At 62.6% G+C, this 11,072-nt stretch overlaps 2 protein-coding genes across 2 annotated transcripts; both read left to right on the forward strand.

Annotated features, from left to right (window-relative positions):
* Positions 1 to 5: 5 nt before the first annotated feature.
* Positions 6 to 4,931, forward strand: RNF166 (ring finger protein 166; the record flags this gene model as incomplete). Its single annotated transcript, XM_082005870.1, has 6 exons — positions 6 to 169; positions 1,540 to 1,696; positions 2,611 to 2,723; positions 3,066 to 3,180; positions 3,775 to 3,882; positions 4,866 to 4,931. 6 exons carry the CDS (start codon positions 6 to 8, stop codon positions 4,929 to 4,931), a joined length of 723 nt encoding a protein of 240 aa, XP_081861996.1.
* Positions 4,932 to 8,755: 3,824 nt separating this feature from the next.
* On the forward strand, positions 8,756 to 10,638 carry LOC309409395 (zinc finger protein SNAI3-like; the record flags this gene model as incomplete). Its single annotated transcript, XM_082005540.1, has 3 exons — positions 8,756 to 8,834; positions 9,499 to 9,858; positions 10,241 to 10,638. The coding sequence occupies 3 exons, from the start codon at positions 8,756 to 8,758 to the stop codon at positions 10,420 to 10,422; spliced, it is 621 nt and encodes a 206-aa protein (XP_081861666.1). The 3' UTR covers positions 10,423 to 10,638.
* Between the last annotated feature and the right edge of the window lie 434 nt (positions 10,639 to 11,072).

Consider the following 11,072-nt stretch of genomic DNA (forward strand, 5'->3'; position numbering starts at 1 on the left):
CCGCCATGTTCCGGAGCCTGCTGGTGGCGGCGGCGCAGCGGCCCCAGGCCCCGGGCGGGCCCCCGCCCGCCGCCGGCCCCGCCGCCGAGGCGCTGGAGGCGCAGTTCAGCTGCCCCATCTGCCTGGAGGTCTTCCACCGCGCCGTGGGCATCGCGGGCTGCGGGCACACGTGAGCCGGGGCCCGGGGCGGGGGCGGCGGGGACCCCCGGCCCGTCCCTGCCCACTCCCCGGGGCCGCCCCCCCCTTGCACCGGGACCCCTTCTGTCCTGTGACTCCAGCCGGCAGCCGGACCCCCATTCTTCCGCCTCCTTTCAGCCCGGTACCGGGACCCTCCGTCTCCCCCCGCCCCCAGCCCGGTACCGGCACTCCCATTCCCCAGCCCCGGTAGTACCGAGGCCCCCATCCCACTCCCCGGCTGGTGCTCGGCCCTGGGACCCCCATCCCACCCCCAGCTGCTCCACAAGCACTGGGCGCCGAGCCCCTTCCCCTCCCGGGGCGCTGGGTGCTGCCCTGTCCCCCCAGCCCGGCGTAGGGTCCTTCCCCCCCCGTGCTGGGCACCCCAGCCCCCTTCACCAGGATCCTGCTCCCAGGGTCTCCCCCAGACTGAGCTCCCAGCATCCCAGCTGGGGTCTTGCCTGGGTGGAAGGCCTGTCCTGACACCCCCCCCCCCACACGATTGGGGCACCCATGGGTGCTGGCCTCTGGCCCACAGGCGAGAGGCCATCTGGCGTGCTGCCACAGGGAGCTGGGGCCTGGTTGTCACCCCGGTGTTTTGGTGACACCTCCTTGTCCCCCTTTCACAGTCGGCTTCTGGGACGCCTTGGTCTCCCGTTGAAGCTGTGGCTCCGCTTGGTGCCCCAGCATGGTCTCATTCTTTCTGCCCCCCAACTCTTTTGGGGCTGGGGGCACATCTTGGGGGTGATTCCGGGGAGCTGGGGCACGGGGAACCACAACTTTGCCCCCCGTGTCCACTGCCAGCACAGCAGCAGAGGCTTAGCAGTGTTCCGTTCCCCCGTCGTGGGTGACGTGAGCTGGGTGCGCGGGCAGAGGGGATGCTGTGACAGTTGGCGTTGTGGGCACCCAGCCGGTTTGCCTCCTGCCTGCAGGCGCCTTCCTGCGCTCCCTCGCCGCCGCTTTGATTTCTTGCCCGCATTCCTGCAGGCGTAAAGGGCCTTGAAAGGAGGTGAGCCAGGCTCTAATGCCCTCGCTCGCTTTGTCCCTGCGTGGCCTGGGTGCTCGGCACCGGTTTTTGTTTGGCTCCGTTCAAATCCGCTCCTGGCCACGGGCCTCAGGGCAGCAGCACTGTCTGAGCCCCAGCTGTAACCGGAGGGCTTGTGCTGGTCTTGTCCTGCCCACACCATCTCCCAAGCTCCCAGTTCTGTCCAGTTCCTCCCAGTGGGGATGCTGATCCCTGAGTTGGGGCTTCCCTGCAGGCTGGTGCGTGCACATCTGCACTGGGGCTGGGGTCCTGCTCCCCCCACACCTCCTTCTGGGCTGGGACGCTGCTGGGCTGCTCAGTGCCGCGCTCTGTGCTCCCAGGTTTTGCGGGGAGTGCCTGCAGCCCTGCCTCCAAGTGCCATCCCCGCTCTGTCCGCTCTGCCGCATGCCCTTCGACCCCAAGAAGGTAGAGAAGGCTTCCAGCGTGGAGAAACAGCTTTCCTCCTACAAGGCTCCCTGCAGAGGCTGCAGCAAGAAGGTAAAGCTCGCGGGAGAAGGCTGCCTGTCGCCGTCCCCCATGGGCATGGCTTCATTCCACTGCTGATCCCGCAGACGTGGTGCCGGGGAAGGGAGGTCACTTGTTGTCTGCGGTTGGGTTTGCGGAGTCCCCTGCTCGGCGGGTCCCCAGACTGTGCCTCCGAGGTGCGGTGTCCCCTGCGTGTCGCGGCTGCTGCCGTGGGCCCGCCAAGCGGGGCTGTGCGGAGATGAAGGCGCTCTCTCCTGGCTGCCTTTGTCAGCAGACTGGAGCTATAATTAGACAGCGGGGACCTTCAAAAGCAGGCTGAGGTTTTCCTGCAACACAGGAGAGGCTGAGACAAATCAGCTCTGCTGCTGCCTCTAATGAGGGTAAGGATTTAGCTCTTGCTTAAGGTGCCACAATCCCAATGGCCGTGGGGAGGCTGAACCAGCAGCGTGGCCTGGCCCAGCCTGGGGCAGTCTGGTCTGGGACGCTTCAGGGACCAGCTGTGAAGCTGTGATTCATGGTCCATCTCCGCTGATGTGTTTCCTGGCTTCCGTTAACTTTGGGGATCTTCTTGTAACTCCCCGGCTGCGGCCCAGGAACGATCCCGTATGCTGTCAGAGCAGTTTGGGGTTTCTACCTATCAGCAGTTCCTCCTTTGCAAAGGAAAATGGGGCTATTGCTACGATAATGCAGCCTGGGTGGCTTGCGTGTGACCTCTGGGGACACAGGCAGCAAGCATGCAACCCCAACCTCTGTCCTGCAAGGAAGGACAGCATTTCCACGCTGGTGTGGGTCATCCTGCGCAGACCAGTGTTTGCTCTGATGTTTGTTGGCCAAAACTGCTCTCCCAAGCTGTAGTGGAGGCTCCAGTGGTGCATCTGGAAGGTGTCGCAGCCTCTGGGAACGTTTCTTCTCTCGTTTTATTTCAGGTCACCCTTGCGAAAATGCGCTCTCACGTCTCGTCCTGCACAAAGGTGCAGGAGCAGATGGCCAACTGCCCCAAGTTCGTTCCAGTTGTCCCCACGTCCCAGCCTATCCCCAGGTACTGCCACGTCCCTCCTTGTAGACTGCACCAGCACTCATCTCCGTTAAAAATCCGAGCATGTGTTTTGCTTTTCCCTGGGCAATCACAGCGAGAAACATCAGCACCTTTTCCCTTCAGGCATCTACAGCTCCTGCGCTGCCCTGTGTTTCAGAGTGTGGCGTGGGAGGGAGAACCGACCAAACTGGGATGGTTGAGCGTGCGGCTGGGGTGGGAACGGGCCGGTCTGGTTTCTGCTTTGGGTGGGTATCGCAAAGCCAAGCAGCGGGCAGCTGGCTTAGTCTGGTAGGAATCAATCCAGTCCCTTCCCAGGGGATCTGAGCTCATCCTTGCTCCCTTTAGCAATATTCCGAACCGCTCGACGTTCGTATGCCCATTCTGCGGAGCCCGGAACCTGGACCAGCAGGAGCTGGTGAAGCACTGCATGGAGAACCACCGCAACGACCCCAACAAAGTGGTGAGCGATGCTGGGGCGGGCTGCTTCTATGCAGGGTAACTCCTGGAAATCCAAATACACCCTAACTGATGCTGCCTCCGAGGCCACCAGCATGCAGAGCTGCTGCTCTGCATAAAGTACAGCTGTATTTCCAGCCCCTTTAGTTTGTTTTAAATCCTTTTGGTGGGAGGTGGGGACCTGCCTCCATTTGCTTTGCTAGAAGCTCTCTGGAATGAGCTGCCTCCGTCCCCCTGTGCCTGCAACCTGGGTGGTGCAGGATTTCCTCTCCCCATCCTCTCTGGGTTGACCGAGGTGGGGAATTTGCAACTCTGGCACCATCTCAGAAGGGCTTGTGCACACGTGTGTAACTTATCAGTGGGCTAAAAGCAGCCTGGGCCACGTGCCAGAGGCTCTGTGCACCGAAGGATCTGCTCAGGGGGCTGGGGGACCCCCTGTTTGGCACATCCTCTGCAGAGCACCCTCTGTCAGAAAGTGGGGGGACCACTACTTGCCTCTCCCTCCTCTTGTGGCTATGCCAGCCCCCCCGGGGGAGATAGAGGTGGAGGCAGTCTGTGCCCACAAGTCATGGATCCCCTTCGTCCCTGCCCACTGCAGGTGTGCCCAGTCTGCTCAGCCATGCCCTGGGGGGACCCCAGCTACAAGAGTGCCAACTTCCTCCAGCACCTCCTCCACAGGCACAAGTTCTCCTATGACACCTTCGTGGTGAGTACGGCCCTGAGCCGAAACAGGGTTATCTTTGCCCCCGCCTGGGTGATGATGAAACCAGCCCTTCCTTTCCTGTGCCGGCACTGGCCCAGCCCGCTGTACAGCCCCTCAGGAGGGGAAGGGGACGGATCCTCCTTTGGGCTGTGCGGGAGGCACGTGGCACACGTGTAGCCCCACTCAGGAGAGCCCCCATGGGTGTGGGGCTGGGCTCCCAGCCTGCCCCGAGGGTGCTTGAGCTGGTTATAGGCAGACACACCAGGAAAACATCTCTGAAGGAGGAGAGGGAAATGATGGGTTGTTTCCTCCCTGTGCTCCATTAAATTCTTCCCCTGAGGAACTGTAACACAAAAACCCTTTTCTTTGAGGCTTCACAAGTAGTGGGAGGGGAGCAGCCCAGCCTCGGGGCTTGGAGGGGGGTCTGGCTGCTGTGTGTGTGTGTCCATGGCCACCCTCTCGGGGGGTTGCTGAGTCCTCCTGTGGGGGTAAGGGAGTGATCGCCCAGCTTTGGCTGCAGGGACCGAGGGGAGGTTTTGTTAGCATCCTGCTTTTATTGCAGGGATGCTCAGTTTCAGGGAAAGAAACCTCCAACTATTTATAGAGAAATGTCCCCACTTAGGGAGTGATTGCTCTGTTGCATAATCCCAAACCGGAGCGCTGGAGAAGCCCATGGCCTTGCTAGAAACCTTTGCCCTTTGGCCACAGCTTCTCATGTGGACATGTTTCGTCCCTGCCCACTGCCAGGTCTAAGAGTAAGGCTGACGTTGGCAGATTCCAGGCAGGAGGGGGACTGCGGGCACAAGGGACGCCCCAAAAAGCGTGGTGTTCCTGGGACCTGTTTGCCAGAGGAGATGGAGGCTCATAGCATTGCGGGGACGAGAAGGAGCAGGAAGGGCTCCTTGCCTTGGCCACCCCACCTGCTTGATGGAGGCTGCATGGCACGGCTGTGCCGACTCTCCTGACTTGCCCCTCTCTGTTTTTAGGACTATAACATCGATGAGGAGGCAGCATTGCAGGCTGCCCTGGCACTGTCGCTCTCTGAGAATTGAGGGTGACTGCAGAGCATCAGTTCGGACCCCCCTTGCAGCCCGTCTCCTTTTGCACACTCTCGACCTTCCTGCTGGGGAGGCATGGAGCTCATTAACCCCCTGGAGACCCGCTGCCGCCTCTCTTCCCTCTCCTCTCCAGGCAAATCCCACCTCGTTTAAGAAGGTGGAATCTCTTTAGCGTCGCGCTGGACCGATGAGTGAGCAGAGACGTCCACTGCTGGGAGGAGAGAGCAGTCGGTGCCGAAGGGCTGGGATCGTTCCTTGGTTAGGCATTTCATATCCGTATACGGAGTATATACCTGTATCCAGATCTATTTATTATTAGATGCTTTTTGGCACCATTTGTCTTCATGCTCTCTGTTGCAATTGCATAGGTACGTAAAACTATGATGCATTTTTTGCAGAAATGCCCTAGTTTGAAACTAATCATCCACGTCCTTTTTGAAAAGGAAGAAAATGGCACGGAGCAGCTTTTTTTTAAACCCTACAAGGCTATTTCCAGAGACATCGGTCTGTCCTGTTCCCTGTGCAGCAGGCAGGAGCTGCCTCCTTTGCCTGCTACTGCATGGGCTGGGCTGAATCCTGGGGTGAGATGGTTGCCCTCGTGTGCCGTGTGATGGCAGTGGGTTCGGAGGAGTCTGCGGGGACGGCGTCTGGTGAAACTCTCTCCTTCCTCGTTTTGTACCGGCTCTTGTGATACTGAGTTCTTGCATTTTTCTACATTAATCGGCACGATGCCTTTTCCACGTTTTATAGAGCGGGAACAGAAGCTGTTACTCTTCACACTGCAATATCTGTCACAGAGGACAAGAGTATTTTTTATGGAACATTATTAAGAAAGTATATTTTTAAAAAAAAAAAAAAAAACAAAACCCAAACAAATGAACATGCTGTAGATTTGAAATCAGGCAGGAGGCAGGAGCTGGACCCCGGACCGACCGGTGGGACTCTGTAGGGGCTGTGGGAAGTGCAGGGGTGTCCTCTTTGGTTATTTCTGGGCCGTTCCCTTCCTGTGTTGGCGTATTTCTCCACAGGTGGGCGGTAATGGGGAAGAGGCCGGGTCAGAGCAGCACCTCATCGGCTGGAGGAGCGGGTGCCGAGCGGCTCGCCAGGCTGCCTTTTTGGGGAGCAGCAGCACCGCTTGCTTTCTTCGAGAGCTGCTTGGCCGACCGTGTTCTCTGAGCCGCTCATCCTCTTCGGGGCGCGTGGTTGAGCTCTCGATGGCTTAAGCTTAGCCCCAGCAGGCAGAGCTCTGTGGCAGTGCTGGATGTGGCCATGGGCAAGGCATGATCCGGAGTGGTGGTTTTCTATCTGAGTGTGCAGCAAGGGAGCAGGCAGGTCAGTTGTGGCATGCTGGCACTCAGTGCGGAGCAGCTGGGTTGTGTCTGGGCAGGAGGGACTTCTACCCATGCAGGATCCCATCCCCAGCGCTGAGCATCTGGTCCCCCTGAAATAGGGGATTGCATCTCCCTTTCCAAGGTTTCTTTCCTGGCAGTAGGGCACACCTGGGCAGATGTTGATCCAGGAGATGCTCCATAGCATCCCGGTGACCTCTCCTCCCCGGTCCCCTTCCCTTCTGCGCGGGCTGCTGCCAGCCTGAGCACAGCCGCGCTGTGCAGCAGAAGTCACGTCCCGTCTGAGGGGTCGTTGCTGGTGCTGGGGCAGAGGAGCTTTATACTGGGACCCTGCCACCCTTTGGAGTCACACCAGTGATGGGGTCAGCTCAAGGCTGACGGTGAAGGAACTGCAGGGAGGTGGTGATTCATGGTATCTGCAGACCTGCCATGCCGCCTTCCAGCAAGGGTTTGCAGAGAAGAGGGGTGGGAGAAGCAATCCCTCTGCATGTCCCTGCTCGGAGAAGTGCCCTTTAGTGGATTGTCTGAGACCTGGCTCCAGCCTCAACTCTGCTCTAGCAATACTGTCTTGTTTTTTACTTTTGATTTGAATAGTACTGGGTGTTTTTGGAGGCTGTGAGCTCCCCCGTGCCACCGGCAGCCCTACGAGGAGTGTGCAGAGACCATCCGCGCCCTTGGCAGAGGGCAGGGAAAGGGCTGGAGCTGCTCTGCTCCCCTCCTTCGAGCCGGGCTGGCGAGGAGGGATGGGGTCTTGTCTTACCAGCATGGTATAGCTGGCACCTGCCCAGCCCAGGGGATGTCCCTGGTGGGACGGAGAACGCTGGCGTCTCCCAAAAGGGACCCAGCAGGGTTTCCCTGTCCCGTCCTCAGCTGGGACCCTCAGGTCCCTGGAGCATCCTCCATCAGAGCTCTTGCTTTGCAGCGAACTCCCTGCCTCTGGAACAGCACTATTAACCTCTCCGTCTCCTTCCTTCCTTCCTCCTCCTCTTCCTTTTTGCCCCACAATGCCAGAGCAGGGGCAGCAACAAGCTGCTTTTGTAAAGCACTTTAAGGCACAGGCTGCGAGGGTGCAGGCAGGCGCTGCGCTGCACTGGCAGCTCCTGCCTCTCCCCGCTTTGCACGGGGTCGGGTCCGACTCTGCCCGCTGCCCGCCGCGCTGTGCCGGGGCTCCTGCCGTGCCGCCGGCCACGCTCGTCTGTGTTACCCGCGACTTTTTGCATAACTAGAACTTTTAACAAGATGTACTGTTTTTTGAAGAAGAATAAAATCAATGATGTATTTGTAGCAAACCATTTTTCTCAATAAAGGCAGTTTCATCCACGGGTGGCCTCTTTGTGCAGTCTCTGCCGCGGCTCTGGGGTGCAGGACGTGGCTGGGGGTGGGTGCCCTTCCCCGAATGCAGGACTCTTCGTTACAGCTTTGTCCTTGACTCATCAACTCCTCCCGGTAATGGCAGTGGTGCTGCCATGGGGTTTGGTGATGCCATTTCATCACCCCGGCTTTCTCTCCCCTGGGCTCCCCCAGATAAAAGTGCTTTACAACCCACTGTCCCGGTGCCGCGTGTTGCCAAACTTGCCGGGGTGTGCTGCTTGTGGGGGATCCCTCCGCCTCCCTCCTGCCCCCCCTTGGATGCTGGCACTGGGCGGGGAGGACGCTTGGCACCGCGTGCTGTCCCTGAAGTCGCGTTGGGTGATGTCCAGGGGAGCGCGGCGGGTGTTTCTTCTCCAGGTGTCCCTGGGAGGGGTCCTGGCTCCGAGCTCCGGTGGGGGTTGTCGGGGTTCCCTGGGGACATGGGCTGGCTGTGCGCAGCCATTCCCCCCACCCCAGGCACGGGCTGCCCCTGTGTCCCTCCTCCCTGGGGGACCGATCCTGGGAGCAGCCACCGGTGTCCCCTCGGAGGGGTAGGGGGGTTCACCCTTGTCCCGGCACTGGCCAGAGCGTGGCTCCTGTCCCAGGGGCAGTAAAAGTCTTGGGGTACAATGGCCAGGGCTGGTCACACTGAGGAACCGCCTCACCTGCCCCCCGGCTCTCCCCAAACCGCCCCTGTGAGGCTTTCTGGGGCTGGGCGTGTGGCCGTGCAGCCCCACCGGCGGCTGCCTGTCCCTGTGGGGAGAAGGGGCGTCGGGGGTCCCTGCTCCATCCTACCCCTGGCAGGTGTCAGGGAGGGTCCTGCTGGGTGCGGGCCTGTCTGTGGGGCGTGTGGGGTGGCGGTGCCGGGGGACAGGGCTGTCCCCGACGCCATCCCTTGCACCTGCGGTGGGGCGTGCTGGCGGCCAAGGCCAGCCCTCGGGCAGCGGTTGGCCTCGGTGCTGCCCGGGGGCTGCCCATGCTAATGAACCCTGGGGCCTTATGGCACCTACTGGCACCCGCGGGGACACGGCGCAGGGACACGGCACAGGGACACGGCGCAGGGACACAGTGCGAGGACACAGCTCTGCCTGTCCTGCCCGTCGCCCTGCCTGTCTAGCCATGCCCCGCTCCTTCCTGGTGAAGAAGCCCTCCAGCACCCGTGTCCCCAACTACGGCCGGCTCGATGCCCGCGCTTGCGGTAAGGCTGTGTGGCTTCACCGGTACCGAGGACCTGGGGACCCTCCGCTCCTGCTGCCGCCCTGTGCCGGGCAGTGGGCAGGGGCTCCCCGGCGGGGCTTGGGGCGATGCCCTATGCCGTGATGCCGGGGGACTCCCTGGCTCCGTGCCCCCCGCTGTCAGCCCCACCCCAGGTGGCTCGGCCAGCCAGGCAGAGATGCTGGTGACAGTGCCGGGGGAAGTGAGAATTAGGGGTTCCCGGGGGCTTCCCAGGGCTAGGCATGCGGGACCCTCCCCTCCAACATACTCCCATCCTCCCCACCCATATGGGGGTCCCTGTGGTGCTGGGGGGGTGGGAGCAGGTCAGTGGGTGCTTGGCAGCACTGTGCCTGCCCCCCCCGGCCATGCTGCCCCAGGGGATGCCCAGATTTTGGGGTGCGTCCAGCAGGCACCTGGGTCCAGTAGGCGCTGGGGGTGTCTGTGTCTCCCTTTTTTGGGGAAGGACCGTTTTTGCTCTGTTTTGCAGTGTGTGCATCAGTTCTGCCGTGCACAGGGCTGGGAGCAGAGAGGGGACCTGGTACAGATGAGCCTGCGCCCAGCGCGTGACCCCCGGGGGACTCCGGGGACCGGGCAGGCAGCCCAGCTGCCATCCCTCACCCCTTAACCCCCCTTCCCCACTCCCGCAGAGCTCGATGGCTTGTGTGACTGCGGGGGGCTGCTCCCCGCCGGCTGCCGCCAGCCCCCTGCCCCCCCCACTCCCCCCTGCCTGCCGGACCGCAGCCGCCTCCTCGCCCGCTTCTCCCTCCCGCTGCCCCCCGTCCTGACAGGCGCCCGGAGCCCAGGCACCCCCCTGAAGGACACCCAGACCCTCAACCTGCCCCCTCGACGGTGGAGCTTCAGCTGCCGGCGCTGCGCCCGGGCGTATGCCAGCCTGGGCACCCTGGAGATGCACATCCGCACCCACATCCTGCCCTGCCGCTGCCGCCCCTGCGGCAAAGCCTTCTCCCAGCCCTGGCTGCTCCAGGGCCACATCCACACCCACACAGGTGAGGACGGGACCCCCGGCTGCTGCCGGGCCCGCCGGCACCTCTGCTTTTTGGGGATGATGGGTGCAAAATCGCCATCTGCCCAGGCTTGGCATCGCTTGCTCTCCGGGCGGGACCTGCTCGCGGTGGGCACAGCCGGGGATCCCGGTGCCGGCGCTGGCTGGGATGCCGGTGGGCACCATGAGTCCTGTGGGGAGACCCCATGGCAGGTGCCACTGGCATATCGCCTACCAGGGAGGCACCGATAGGTTTCGGGGAGTCCTGGGAAGCGCTGGAGGGGTGGTGCGTGGGGAAAGGTGATGAGGGCAGCACAGGAGGGGACGGGGCAGAGGGGGTCAGGAGGGAGCCGGGGTACGGGGGTGCCTGACCGCGTGTCCCGCAGGGGAGAAGCCCTACACCTGCCCCCACTGCAGCCGGGCCTTCGCTGACCACTCCAACCTCCGCGCTCACCTGCAGACCCACTCGGAGGTCAAGAAGTACCGGTGCCGCGCCTGCGCCAGGACCTTCTCCCGCATGTCGCCGCTGGCCCGGCATGAGGAGGGGGGCTGCTGCGGGGCATCCTGAGCCCCCCGCCACCTGCAGCCACCCCAGGGAGGGCAGCGAGCCTCGCGCCGTGCCGTGCTGCTGCCGTGCCGCTGCCGTGCCGTGCCGCGCCGTGTCACGCTGTGCCGCGCAATGCCGTGCCGCACCGTGCCATGCCGGTGCAACACCCCGAGAAGGGACGCGAGAGCTTCGGGCAGGGCTGCCTGGACTGCCGCAGCGGGTCACCGAAGCCCTGTGGCTGCTCCCCGGTGGCTCTGGAGGACACGGTGCCTGGCCCGTTCCCCCACCACTCCCCGACACCGGGGAGGTTTCTTACCCCTTACATGGCAGGAGACATTAAAAGCGGAGCTGAGCGCCGCGGGTGTGAGCGGAGAAAGTGTCCCTTCTTGCTGCCGCGGCTGTCCCTGCTTGGCCGGCGTCGTGTCCCGCCGGCCCCGGCGCAGGATCCGGCCGGAGCGCGGCTGCCAGCCCCTCTGTGCGTTTTGCAGAGCATCCTCCTCCCTCTCCTGCATCCCCGCAGCTCCCCGCCCGGAGGACGGGCACAGCGCTGCTGCGGGACGGAGCAGGGCCCCTGGCTGGCCTCGCGCCCCAAAAAAGGGACCTGGGGGCCTTTTGGGCCGGGGCTGCATGGCCCCGGTGCCGTGCTGGGGTCTGGCCTGGCCAAACGGGGC

Source organism: Phaethon aethereus, assembly GCF_964289735.1.
Source record: "Phaethon aethereus genome assembly, chromosome: 13".
Taxonomy (NCBI): Eukaryota; Metazoa; Chordata; class Aves; order Phaethontiformes; family Phaethontidae; genus Phaethon; species Phaethon aethereus.